The following is an 11,237-nucleotide window of genomic DNA, read 5'->3' as shown; positions in this document are numbered from 1 at the left end:
CCGACTTTGAAAACTGATAATTGTTAGGGACCTTTCGAGTTAAAAAAATAAGTTAGTGACCAAACGCGCAAATTACCCTAAACCATAGGGACCATTCGTGTAATTTACTCTAATTACTAATTAAATAGATAATCCTCATTATAATTAATCAAATTTTTTTTTAGATAACCCAATAACCAAAAAAAAATTGAATATTTATGTTAAAACTTGTATATGATAAAAGTTAACTTCACATATAATTACTTTTTTAAGAAAAATGACAACACAAGAGCAATATCTCGCGCCCACTTGTGTAGGTAGCTTCTTCTCCCTCCCAAAACCCCTAAGCCCCAACCCCAACCTCCGACACCCTTTTCCGCCATTGAAGGCTTGAAGCTCCTTAAGCCCCAAACGCCGCAATGAACGCTACCTCTGCTCCTACTTAATCAAAGTCGTAGCTCCGAGAGATGCTTCTTAGGCATCGCACCTCTCTCCGTGGTCTCTTCGTCTCCAACTCCCCCTGTCCCATTATGACCTCCAAGCACTTCCTCAACTTCAAACCCACAACCTCTTCATTCAATTATCCCGACACCAAAACAAACCTCTACCCTGCTCACAAATTCATTTCCTCTACTTTTCCCTCAAAATCTTCCCCCAAATTGGTTCCTTTATCCCTTAAACCATCTAACTTATCCTTTTCTTCCCACGCCAGTATCCCTAGACCAGGTAATTTCATCAATCATCATTCAGTTCGAAACACCCTGCTTTTATCTCTCTGTTTATCAGTAAATTAACTCTATATCTGTTTCTCGATTGTGTTGAAATTGTTGTTAGAAGCCTATGTTTCGTATCGTGTCAGTTGAAGAATTTCTCTTTTGGATAATTGATAGTAATGGTATTGTTGTTTTTTCCTTTTGATATAGTTTCTGAAGCATATTTGGAGAAGGCTGATGATGAAATAATAATCGATACTCCACAGCTAAAGGCACTTGAAGTGAAATTGAAGGAGATTGGAATAGTCTCTGAATCTTTTGGTCCTGGACAGAAAAATGGCTTGATTTGCCCCATGGTATGCATACATATTGCTTAGATTATAGTTTTTCATTCATTCCATTATGAAATTTTCAAAAGAATCAATGTGATTGAAGATTACACAAATAAAAAATCGGTTACTTTGTAGTTTTCATTCCATTCTAAATGCATCTTTCTACTCAATAGTGCAAAGGTGGTGACTCAGGGGAGAAGAAACTCTCTCTCTTCATTTCTGATGATGGGTAAGTAAATTGCCTCATATTTTTAAAACCAATATTCTTTTTTAAAATTCTGACATGGATTTTTATAAAATATTTTAGTAATTCAGCTGTGTGGACTTGTTTTCGAGCCAAATGTGGATGGAAAGGGAGCACACGAGTAAATATTCTCATTTTTCACTACTTTTTTTCTTCATTTAACTGTTATATTGACCTAATATTTCTCTTTATTCTTTAATTTCAGGCTTTTGCAGATGTTAAATCAAGTTACAAGAGGATGAATGCACTCCCCAAAGTGAAAAAGATTAAGGAACTCTCAGAACATGAATTGAATTTGGAACCTTTGTGCAAAGATGTAGAAATCTTCTCTCCTATTCACTTTTCTTTTTTACTTACAGAAGGGTAAAATGGTCATTTACTCATTTACTCACATTCAGACAGTTGATATTATATGATTATATCTTGTATTTGTGAATCAGTTACTTGAATATTTTTCTGAAAGAATGATATCTGAAGAGACATTACGGAGAAATCATGTCATGCAAAGAAGATATGAAAAACAGGTAGAAAGAAGTTACTTATTTACAAAACTACCCCTCTTCTCCATGTACTCTTTGTTAACTTTTTTTCAATTGTGTATGCAGATTGTTATTGCATTTACTTATAGAAGAAAAAAAGAACTTGTTAGTTGCAAATACAGAGATATCTCAAAGAAATTCTGGCAGGTGAAAATCTGTATATCAAAACTTACTATTTATGGTAAAAATCGGTTGACTAAAGTCAAAATTGACATTTTTACCCTTTTAGGAAAGTGATACTGAAAAGATATTATATGGACTTGATGATATAGAAGGAGCAAGTGATATCATCATAGTAAGTTTTCACTTTTCATCTTGAAATACATAATCTTTTTGGTGTTTCTAATTTTGATTCATCAAAATATTATATTTATATTTTTTTTTATAAAAGGTGGAGGGCGAAATGGACAAACTTGCAATGGAAGAAGCTGGTTTTAGAAACTGTGTGAGTGTTCCTGATGGAGCTCCTCCAAAAGCTTCCTCTAAAGATTTACCTTCTCAAGAACAGGTTTAAAGTTTTATTCAAATTTTAATTCCATCATTTTTTTTGTGTTAATCTCATAAAAGACCTTATATTTTGTGTTTTTTCTGGATTAAGTTAAACCTCCCCTTTATTTTTTGCAAGAAAAAGACCCTGCATTTTTTCATTTTTTCCCGAAAAACCCTCAACTTTGTCTTCTTTTTTTTTTCCAAAAAAACCCTCAATCTTTTAACTTTTTGTGAAAAAACCTCAATTTTTTTACCTTTTCTGAAAAAACCCTCACATTTTACAAGCTTTTTTGGAAAAAAGAATGACTAAAAGGGTCAGACCGAAAAAAATGAAAAAATGCAAGGTCTTTTTCAGACAAAAAATAAAGTTGAGGTTTAATCTGGAAAAAACACAAAATATAAGGTTTTTTTATGAGATTAACCCTAATTCCATCATTTTGTGTACTTTAGTGTTAATCTTTTTGTATTTTATATTTTTATGAATGTAGGATGTGAAATACCAATATTTATGGAACTGCAAAGAGTATTTGGAAAAGGTATAGTTAACTACTTTCTATCTTTTTGTTTTTGTTTTTGTTTTTTATTATATGTGTAATAAGTTTTATAAAATTTGTATTATTTTTTTTTATAAATTGCAGGCTTCTCGTATAATACTTGCTACTGATGCAGATCAACCTGGGCAAGCCTTAGCTGAAGAACTTGCACGTCGCCTTGGAAGAGAAAGGTCGATATCGCCCTTGTTTTTTTTTTTTTTGAGGAAGGGTTAATCTTATAAAAGATCTTATATTTTGTGTTTTTTCTGGATTAAATCTCAAATTTATTTTTTGCCTGAAAAAGACCTTTTATTTTTTTTTTTCATTTTTTCCGATTTGGCCCTTTTAGTCGTTTTTTTTTCCAAATTTTTTTGTAAAATGTGAGGGTTTTTCGAGAAAAACTAAAAAAGTTGAGGGTTCATTTGAAGCATTTAGAAGGTTCAGGGTTTTTTTCGGAAAAAAATACAAAGTTTGAGGGCTTTTTTGGAAAAAATGAAAAAGTACAAGGTCTTTTTCAGGTAAAAATAAATAAATTTGAGGTTTGATCCGGAAAAAAGACAAAATATAAGGTCATATATGAGATTAACCCTTTCTTAAAAAGGACCTCATATTTTTTCATTTATTCGATCTGGTCCTTTTAGTCTTTTTTTTTTCTGAAAAAACTTATAAAATGTGAGGATTTTTTTATGAAAAAACTAAAAAAGTTGAAGTTTTTTTCAGAAACAGTTAGAAGGCTGAGGGGTTTTTTCGGAAAAAAAAAGAAGTTGAGGTTTTAATTTTATGACTAATCCAGAAAAAACCCAAAATATAATATTTTTATGAGATTAACTCTTTTTTTAATGCCTCTCAAGTTTTTATATTTTTTAAACAGGTGTTGGAGAGTGACATGGCCAAGTAAAAATGAAAAAGAGCAATTTAAAGATGCTAATGAGGTTTGTTAAAATTTAAATTCCTTTTTTTCATAAGGGCAAATTACAGGAAAAAAAACTATATTTTGGGCAATTTTGTGGTTTATAACCACTTATACTTTATTTTTTTCCTATCAAACCATAAAAGATTCAAACATTTTTCCAATCTAACTACTTTGACCTAATATAACAGGTCAACATGGTTAATTAATTAATTAATATGGAAAAATGCCTGAAATTTTATGGTTTGATTGGAAAAAAAAAATAAACTATTAGTGGTTAAACCACAAAAGTGTCTAAAATATAATGTTATTTTTGTAATTCTACTTTTTTCAACCACTAAAAAACAAAATTTTCAGTTACCCATTTTTGAAAAAAAAAGTCAACTCTAAACTCCAAACCCTAAACCCTAATTATTATGACTCTTGTTATTACAATTGATGAATCTTTTATCAGGTTCTGATGTTCATGGGTCCAGCTGTATTAAGAGGAGTTATTGAAAATGCAGAATTATATCCAATTAAAGGTTTATTTAATTTTAGAGATTATTTTGGTGAAATTGATGCATATTATCATCAAACCCTTGGTAATGAGCTTGGAATTTCAACTGGATGGAAGGCTTTAGATGATTTATATAATGTAAGTTTACACACACTTTATATTTTTAATTTTTTTTTTCTTATTGGGATATTGTGCTTTGAAAAATCTACCTATTTATAAGTAAATAAATATATGAAAGTACGTTGCTATTTATTGTATGATGTTTTTGTTGACTGTTGACTGTTGACCAGGTTGTTCCTGGAGAGTTGACTTTAGTCACTGGAGTCCCGAATTCAGGAAAGAGTGAGTGGATTGATGCATTGTTATGTAATCTTAATGAAAATGTTGGTTGGAAATTTGCACTTTGCTCTATGGAGAATAAGGTGAGATTTTATTATGTTTAATTTTTTACTTTTAAATTAAAAAAAATTCATTCTCTATACTTTTACATTTACATATAATATGAAAGTATAGACAAAACTTCATAAATGGTCCTTGTGGTTTTTCAAAATCTGGGAGATAGTCCCTAATGTTAAAAAACTTCATGGAAAGTCCCTGTGGTTTCCAATTTATATCATGGTTGCTCCCTCGCCCACCTAAAAAGACTTTTATACCCTTTTCATTTCTTTTTTATAATTAATTTTAACTAAACCTATGTAAAAGAGTAAAGAAAAACACAATAAATAGTGGGGCCCACATTTCTCTCTTGTATTTATTGTGTTTTTTCTTTATTCTTTTAGATAGGTTTAGTTAAAGTTAATTGTAAAAAGAAATGAAAAGGGTATAAAAGTCTTTTTAGGTGGGTGAGGGACCAACCATGATATAAATTGAAACCACATGGACTTTCCATGAAGTTTTTTAACGTTAAGAATTTTGAAAAACCACAGGGACCATTTATGAAGTTTTGTCAAAATTATATGACCATTCCTACATTCAAACTAAACTTGATAACTTATGCAATGATGCATGCATGACTGAAATATGAATTAATGATTATATAAATTATACAAATATTGATTATTGATAGGTGGTGTTGAAGTGTTCTAATTTTTATGTTTTCTTTCTACTTTTATTAGGTTAGAGAGCATGCAAGGAAACTTCTTGAAAAGCACGTGAAGAAGCCATTCTTTGATGTGAGGTTAGCTAAGTTTTAACCTTTTCTAAAGTTATTTATGAAGCTTTTTTAGATGTTAATGTTCTTTTGTTTATTTTTCTAATATTTCTTTATTGCAAATAATAATCACAGGTATGGAAAATCTGTTGAAAGAATGAATTTGGAGGATTTGGAGTTAGGAAAAAAATGGTTGAGTGATACTTTTCATCTCATAAGGTGAGATTCCAACTTCCAAGAAATATCAACCTTCTTTCATATATCATATATGTATTTATTATATCATCCTACTTTCGTTTTGTCGTATTACAACATTATACTTTAAAAAACCCACCCAATTATAGCAATGTGATCAAAATACAAAGCAAACTTCATTGCTATAATTAGATAGATTTTTCAAAGTCCTAAAAAGTTTAAGGATGTAATAGGTGTGAGAACGATTGCCTACCAAGTATTGAATGGGTCCTTCGCCTTGCAAAAGCAGCAGTCCTTAGACACGGTGTCAATGGACTTGTGATCGATCCATATAATGAACTTGATCACCAACGACCTCCCAACCAGTAAGTTTATTTATAAATCAATATATCAAAAAAAAATATGATATTTTTCTGATGCATTGTCACGTAGGACATGTCAGATAGTTAGAAAGAACAGGTTGTACTGCGTTTGACATCCAATGGACTGGGACGGAGACCGATGTCAATGGGAGAGCAAAAATTGTAGTTTTTCGTCCCACACAAAAAAGTGGGACACAGATGCGCTCTTGATCTTTCGTGTGTGTAAAAAGACGTAAATGCCCTTCTTATCCTCATCATTGAAAGTAGCCTTAGAAAGCTTGTCGAGTCATGTGTAACAAACGCAGCCTACGGCTGCGTTTGTTAAATAAAACAGGACATGACTAGACAAGCTTTCTACGGCTATTTTCAATGATGAGGATAAGAAGGGCATTTACGTCTTTTTACACACACGAAAGATCAAGAGCGCATCTGTGTCCCACTTTTTTGTGTGGGACGAAAAACTACAATTTTTGCTCTCCCATTGACATCGGTCTCCGTCCCAGTCCATTGGATGTCAAACGCAGTACAACCTGTTCAGACTCATGATACTTGAGATGTTAATAGTTATTAGTTATTACAGATTAATCATTTGTTTTTTTTATTTTGTGTGTAAAACAGGACTGAAACAGAATATGTAAGTCAAATGCTGACAAGTATCAAACGGTTTGCTCAACACCATTCATGCCATGTTTGGTTTGTGGCACATCCTAGACAGGTTAGCATTTGGAATCTCTGATTCCATTCCGTGGCATGCAATGTAATTCCATTCCTTCCAAAAACATTCTGCAAACGAAACACCCGATGAATCTTTTCTTTTTTCTAGATCTAACTTGTGAAATTTGTTCAATAGTTGCAACAATGGAATGGAAAACCTCCAAATCTTTATGATATTAGTGGAAGTGCACATTTTATAAACAAATGTGACACTGGAATTGTTATTCATCGGAATCGGGATCCAGAGGCAGGTCCAATGGATCGAGTGCAGGTACTATGATATTTATAAATTAATATTTTTCTTTTTATTAAATATGCATTATTTTTTTACTTTATTTTTGTTGAATTCTTTTTAGATTTGCGTGCGAAAGGTACGAAATAAAGTCTCGGGAACAATAGGTGATGCATACTTGAAATATAATAGGTATGTTGCTTTTAATTTCTATTTACATTTTTAATAAATTATCTCTAATTTCACCGGCTTTCTTGAACAAAAAAATAAAGGGCAGATTTGTAAAAAGCTATAGCTTATAGAGAATGTCTCCTTTCACTGGCTTTCTTTATTAAGTCTTTCTTTATGCATTAAGTCAAAAACAAACATCTATTTTCTTGTTTTTTTCTTCATTAAACATATTTTTTGGTGCGGAAAATATTATAAAATTTGTTGAATTTATTGCTGCAGAGTAACTGGTGAATATTTGGACATCATGGAGACAATGAACAGGAACTGAAGGCCTTTTGTTCTAATTCTAATCCATCTTTTTTGTTTTACTTTTATGTATTTTTTTTTAAAACTTTGTAAGAATAGTAATTTGATGATTATCATGTGCAAATATGTTGAAAGACATTGAATTTATATATATAAATCTTGATTTGTATATTAATGTCTATCATATTTGGTCAATTTACATCGTTGTTGACTCCAAACACATATGGGTGCGTTTGGTCTTTGTTTTTAAAAAGGGTATTTTGGTCTTTTAATGTAAAAAAGAGATTAAACTCATTCAACTTATCCAAACATGTAATGGAATAGAATCTTGGATTCTATTCCGTTGGCATCCAAGAATCAAATAGACGAAGGGAAACATGAAATCCACAAGAAATATACACCATTTGAGATTTGCATAGAAATATACTTAAAGAAATAAAAGAAATTGTAAGTGAAGAATACTTCAGGGGCTATTTATGTAATTCTCACAAACAATTACAATCTTTTAACAAATCGACCGATGTCATGTACATTGTACAGTTACAACTATCCGGTTAACCGGTGATTTCAAACTATTTTCAGTTCTTGAGAAGAACTCCACCGAATTATCTTGATATTAACAAAATTGAAAAGGGGGTTTCTACCGATTAGGGATAAAAACAACGCAAGCAAGAATTACCATCATAACGAAGAAGAAATCATCGTCGGAAAACACATGATCTGAACTACAATTTCTTGCAACTTCTGGTGACGGAGTTACCGTTTCATCAAGCGTCGACGCCGGGGGCGGTGGTGAAGCAGGAGGAGCCGGAGGAGCTTCGCCGTACATTGTGTAGTCGAGGATGGCTGCGATACCATGGACGCAGACGGCGGGGTTTTGGTAAATATCAGGTTGCATGATCAAGGAATCATCAATGGTGAAATTGGAAGGGGTATTGTTCGTGATTATGATTGTTTTTGAGGGCAATAGTGTGGGTAATCGAGTTTGGGTTTTGAAGAGTTGAAGCTCCGAGAACGTGAGTCGTTGTGGGAGGATGTGGTAAGGGATGATGAACGGGTCGAAATTGTAGGCGCCGGTGGCGGAGGCGGAGAGGTGGGACAGAGCATCGTTGCCGGGGACAAACATGGTGGCGGTGGTTGGGATGAGTGCGGCGGTGGTGCTAGTGGGGATCGATGAATTTATCTTTGGATTAAAGAGGATATTTGCCCACGCTGCGAAGTCGCCAGCGCCGATTAGGGCGTCGATTATGTTCTTGAGTTGTTGTTGCTGCATATACTCCGGTCGTGTAGGCGGAGGAGGCGGTGATCGTATAGAGATGGTTGGCGGTGGTGGTGGTGGTGAAATTGGTGGATGAGGGATAGGGTGTTGGGGTTGAATCAATGGGGAAGGTCCCGGCGACGGGGAATTTATGGAGGAGAGGTGGCGGGACTTGGTAGAAGTTGTAGTAATAGCAGCGGCCGTAACGGCGGTGGTGTTGAGTGCCGCCACCGCCGTGAAGAGGAGGAATAGAGAAACGTACTTTGACATGACGTAAGCAAGACGGTAATAGGGATTAAGCGTTTGCCGCCCAATCAAGATTCTCATTTGTATTTGTATTTGTATTATACTCGTTTAAATTAGGGCCCCATGTTTTATCACACAAATTGATGCGATATTTGTATCATTTTTAAGATCATAACCATATCATTTTTTTAATCAAAATATGTAATTTTTAATATAAATTCTGATTAATTTATAAGTTATAACATATGGTATTGTTTTTAGAGATAATGTCTTAAAAGAGTAACTTATTTTTCGATTTTTATATATTTAATCACTGAATTTTTTTTTTGTCCTCATTGAACTAGTTGAACCGTTCAAAAAACATCCTTATGACATGTAATCGTAAGTTTAGTTTGTTTTCAACATATTTGACAGTTCCGACGTAATTATGATTTTTCTGACGGTATGAGTTCTTGAATGATACACATTTTTCATATTTTTATTCTCTCCTCTCTCTTTATGTTATTTTCCCTAACAAAGATTAACACAAATCATATATATTCCGGATTCAAATTCATCTTCAAGATCAAGGTTCTGGTTTTAAAAACCCTAACTCGAGTTCATCTTCAAGCTCGTCAAACCTTCAAGCTCGATTTTGAGAAAACCTTCACATGTGAGTGTGTTCATCTTCAAGGAATCCAAACACACACACAAAATCGATTTCTTCTTTGTTCTTGGAAATCGATTTATGGGTTTGAAAACCCTAACTCGACTTAGGGTTATTCCTGAGTTCGATTTTTGGTCTTTGTGTTTTAGGAAAACATATAGAGTAATAGTATGGTTTTATGTCTGTGTTGAAGATCGTGTGTGTGCATGTGTTCATCTGATATGGGGTTCTTGAGTTTATGTGTTCATTAAATCTGATTATGTGTTCATCTGATATTGAAGAAACAACTTATAAAAAAAGATGCAAATGAAGAATGACTTAAAAGGGAGAAAATTGTGGATTGGATCTCATATTTTCTCTCGTTGGTTTGTGTTCATCTGATAGTTGATGAACATGTTGTAGCAGGTAATGATGAAGGGTTGCTTGTATATACAAACCTAGATCCATGAACTTCTGCGTTTTTACAGATGAATACATACAAACATGAACTTCTAGTTTTTTTTATCAAATGAATACATATAAACACACAAGAACAACAACAGACTGGATCATCGCCGAAAAAATCATGAACGCCAGAGTCTTATCGGAGAAGATGACTGGGGCATCGTCGGAGTTGTCAAATATGTTGTACATTGGCTAAACCTATGATTGAAGGTCATAAGGATGTTTTTTGAACGGTTCAACAAGTTCAACGGAAAAATATAGACAAAAAAATTCAGTGACTAAATGTGTGCAAATCAAAAAATAAGTTACCCTTTTTAAGTCACTACCCTTGTTTTTAATACAAGAATGGAAATATTAAGTATTGGGCTTTTTTAACTTATATAGATTTTGGGTGATACCCTTATGTTTATTAGTTTTGTCTAAATCACATTGCGAAAATTACCAATAAGGAAAACATCTCCTCTATTTATGCTTGATAGCTTCATTTTATTTACTTCTTTTTATAGTTTATTTTAGCACATTTCATTCGCATTTTAGTTAATTTCCATGCATATTTTCATTTTTGTTATTTTATGACCATTTCGGGTACTTTCTAGTTTCCTAAGCATAATTGCAGATTTTTTGGAGACTAGCGGAGCGGAATCTACGGGAGGCGATTGGACTTGGAGGACAACGAGGACTTTGGGCTTGATGGCTATGGAGGTGATTCATGGAGTAGGTTTGTCAATTGCTTGAAGACTTGGAAGAATTGAACTTTAAATTTGCAAGGTGCGAAAGAATATTCGAGTGTGCGGAGATTGATGATCGGACGATTTCGGAAGCTATGGATCATTTGGAGAAGGCATATTGGACTCAAATTGAGGAAATCTTGAAGAAAAATGGGCTAGAGGCTGATTAGATTCGAACTGGGCCAATGGAATAGTTGTGGGGGCCCAAGACTTGAAGAAGCCCAAAAATCCGTCACACTCACGCGGCCCGCGTAAGGTTTCTACGCTGCCCGCGTGGATTTTTGAAGGGACAATTTCGGGATTTTGTTTTGAGCTCTATATTGGGAAGGTTGGTGTGCCTCTTTAGCCATATCTTGAACATCCGATTTTGACACATTCTCTTTGGAGGTTTGGAGCACTTTGAAGGTCAAGAACTTCATCGTTTCTCCTATTGATTCTTGTTAAATGTTGGGTACAATCTTTATTAACTTTGTTTTCTTAAGTTTAGCCATGCTTGGCTAGACTAATTGTGGTTGACTTTGGTGGAATCCTTTGACTAATTGTTGAA

The 11,237-nt window shown here is 33.5% G+C and overlaps 2 protein-coding genes across 2 annotated transcripts; one reads left to right on the top strand and one right to left on the bottom strand.

The window, feature by feature from the left end:
- The first annotated feature begins 264 nt into the window (after positions 1-264).
- LOC145162850 (toprim domain-containing protein) lies at positions 265-7,563 on the top strand. Its single transcript, XM_079081855.1, has 21 exons — positions 265-705; positions 903-1,048; positions 1,198-1,253; positions 1,332-1,389; positions 1,474-1,584; positions 1,709-1,792; positions 1,874-1,954; positions 2,037-2,102; positions 2,199-2,315; positions 2,785-2,832; positions 2,935-3,020; positions 3,701-3,761; positions 4,194-4,376; positions 4,529-4,660; positions 5,354-5,415; positions 5,524-5,607; positions 5,817-5,948; positions 6,564-6,660; positions 6,796-6,930; positions 7,016-7,083; positions 7,342-7,563. The coding sequence occupies exons 1-21, from the start codon at positions 447-449 to the stop codon at positions 7,388-7,390; spliced, it is 2,115 nt and encodes a 704-aa protein (XP_078937981.1). The 5' UTR covers positions 265-446; the 3' UTR covers positions 7,391-7,563.
- Positions 7,564-8,008: 445 nt separating this feature from the next.
- LOC145125189 (uncharacterized) lies at positions 8,009-8,953 on the bottom strand. The gene has a single exon (XM_079060685.1). It carries the CDS (start codon positions 8,951-8,953, stop codon positions 8,009-8,011), a length of 945 nt encoding a protein of 314 aa, XP_078916811.1.
- Between the last annotated feature and the right edge of the window lie 2,284 nt (positions 8,954-11,237).

The sequence above is a fragment of the Lactuca virosa genome, chromosome 1 (assembly GCF_052849685.1).
Source record: "Lactuca virosa cultivar CGN04683 chromosome 1, Lactuca_virosa_CGN04683_v6, whole genome shotgun sequence".
NCBI lineage: Eukaryota > Viridiplantae > Streptophyta > Magnoliopsida > Asterales > Asteraceae > Lactuca > Lactuca virosa.
The sequence above is the reverse complement of the archived record's forward strand: the minus strand, read 5'-3'. Positions and strand labels throughout refer to the sequence as shown.

What these genes read in the sequence shown, in the direction of transcription:
- LOC145162850 (XM_079081855.1), top strand. Translation starts at nt 447, where the DNA reads ATGCTTCTTAGGCATCGCACCTCTCTCCGTGGTCTCTTCGTCTCCAAC. An exon ending in ATTTACCTTCTCAAGAACAG is followed by an intron (nt 2,316 to 2,784) that starts GTTTAAAGTTTT and finishes TTATGAATGTAG; the next exon opens with GATGTGAAATACCAATATTT. An exon ending in TTTGCTCTATGGAGAATAAG is followed by an intron (nt 4,661 to 5,353) that starts GTGAGATTTTAT and finishes TACTTTTATTAG; the next exon opens with GTTAGAGAGCATGCAAGGAA.
- LOC145125189 (XM_079060685.1), bottom strand. Translation starts at nt 8,953, where the DNA reads ATGAGAATCTTGATTGGGCGGCAAACGCTTAATCCCTATTACCGTCTT.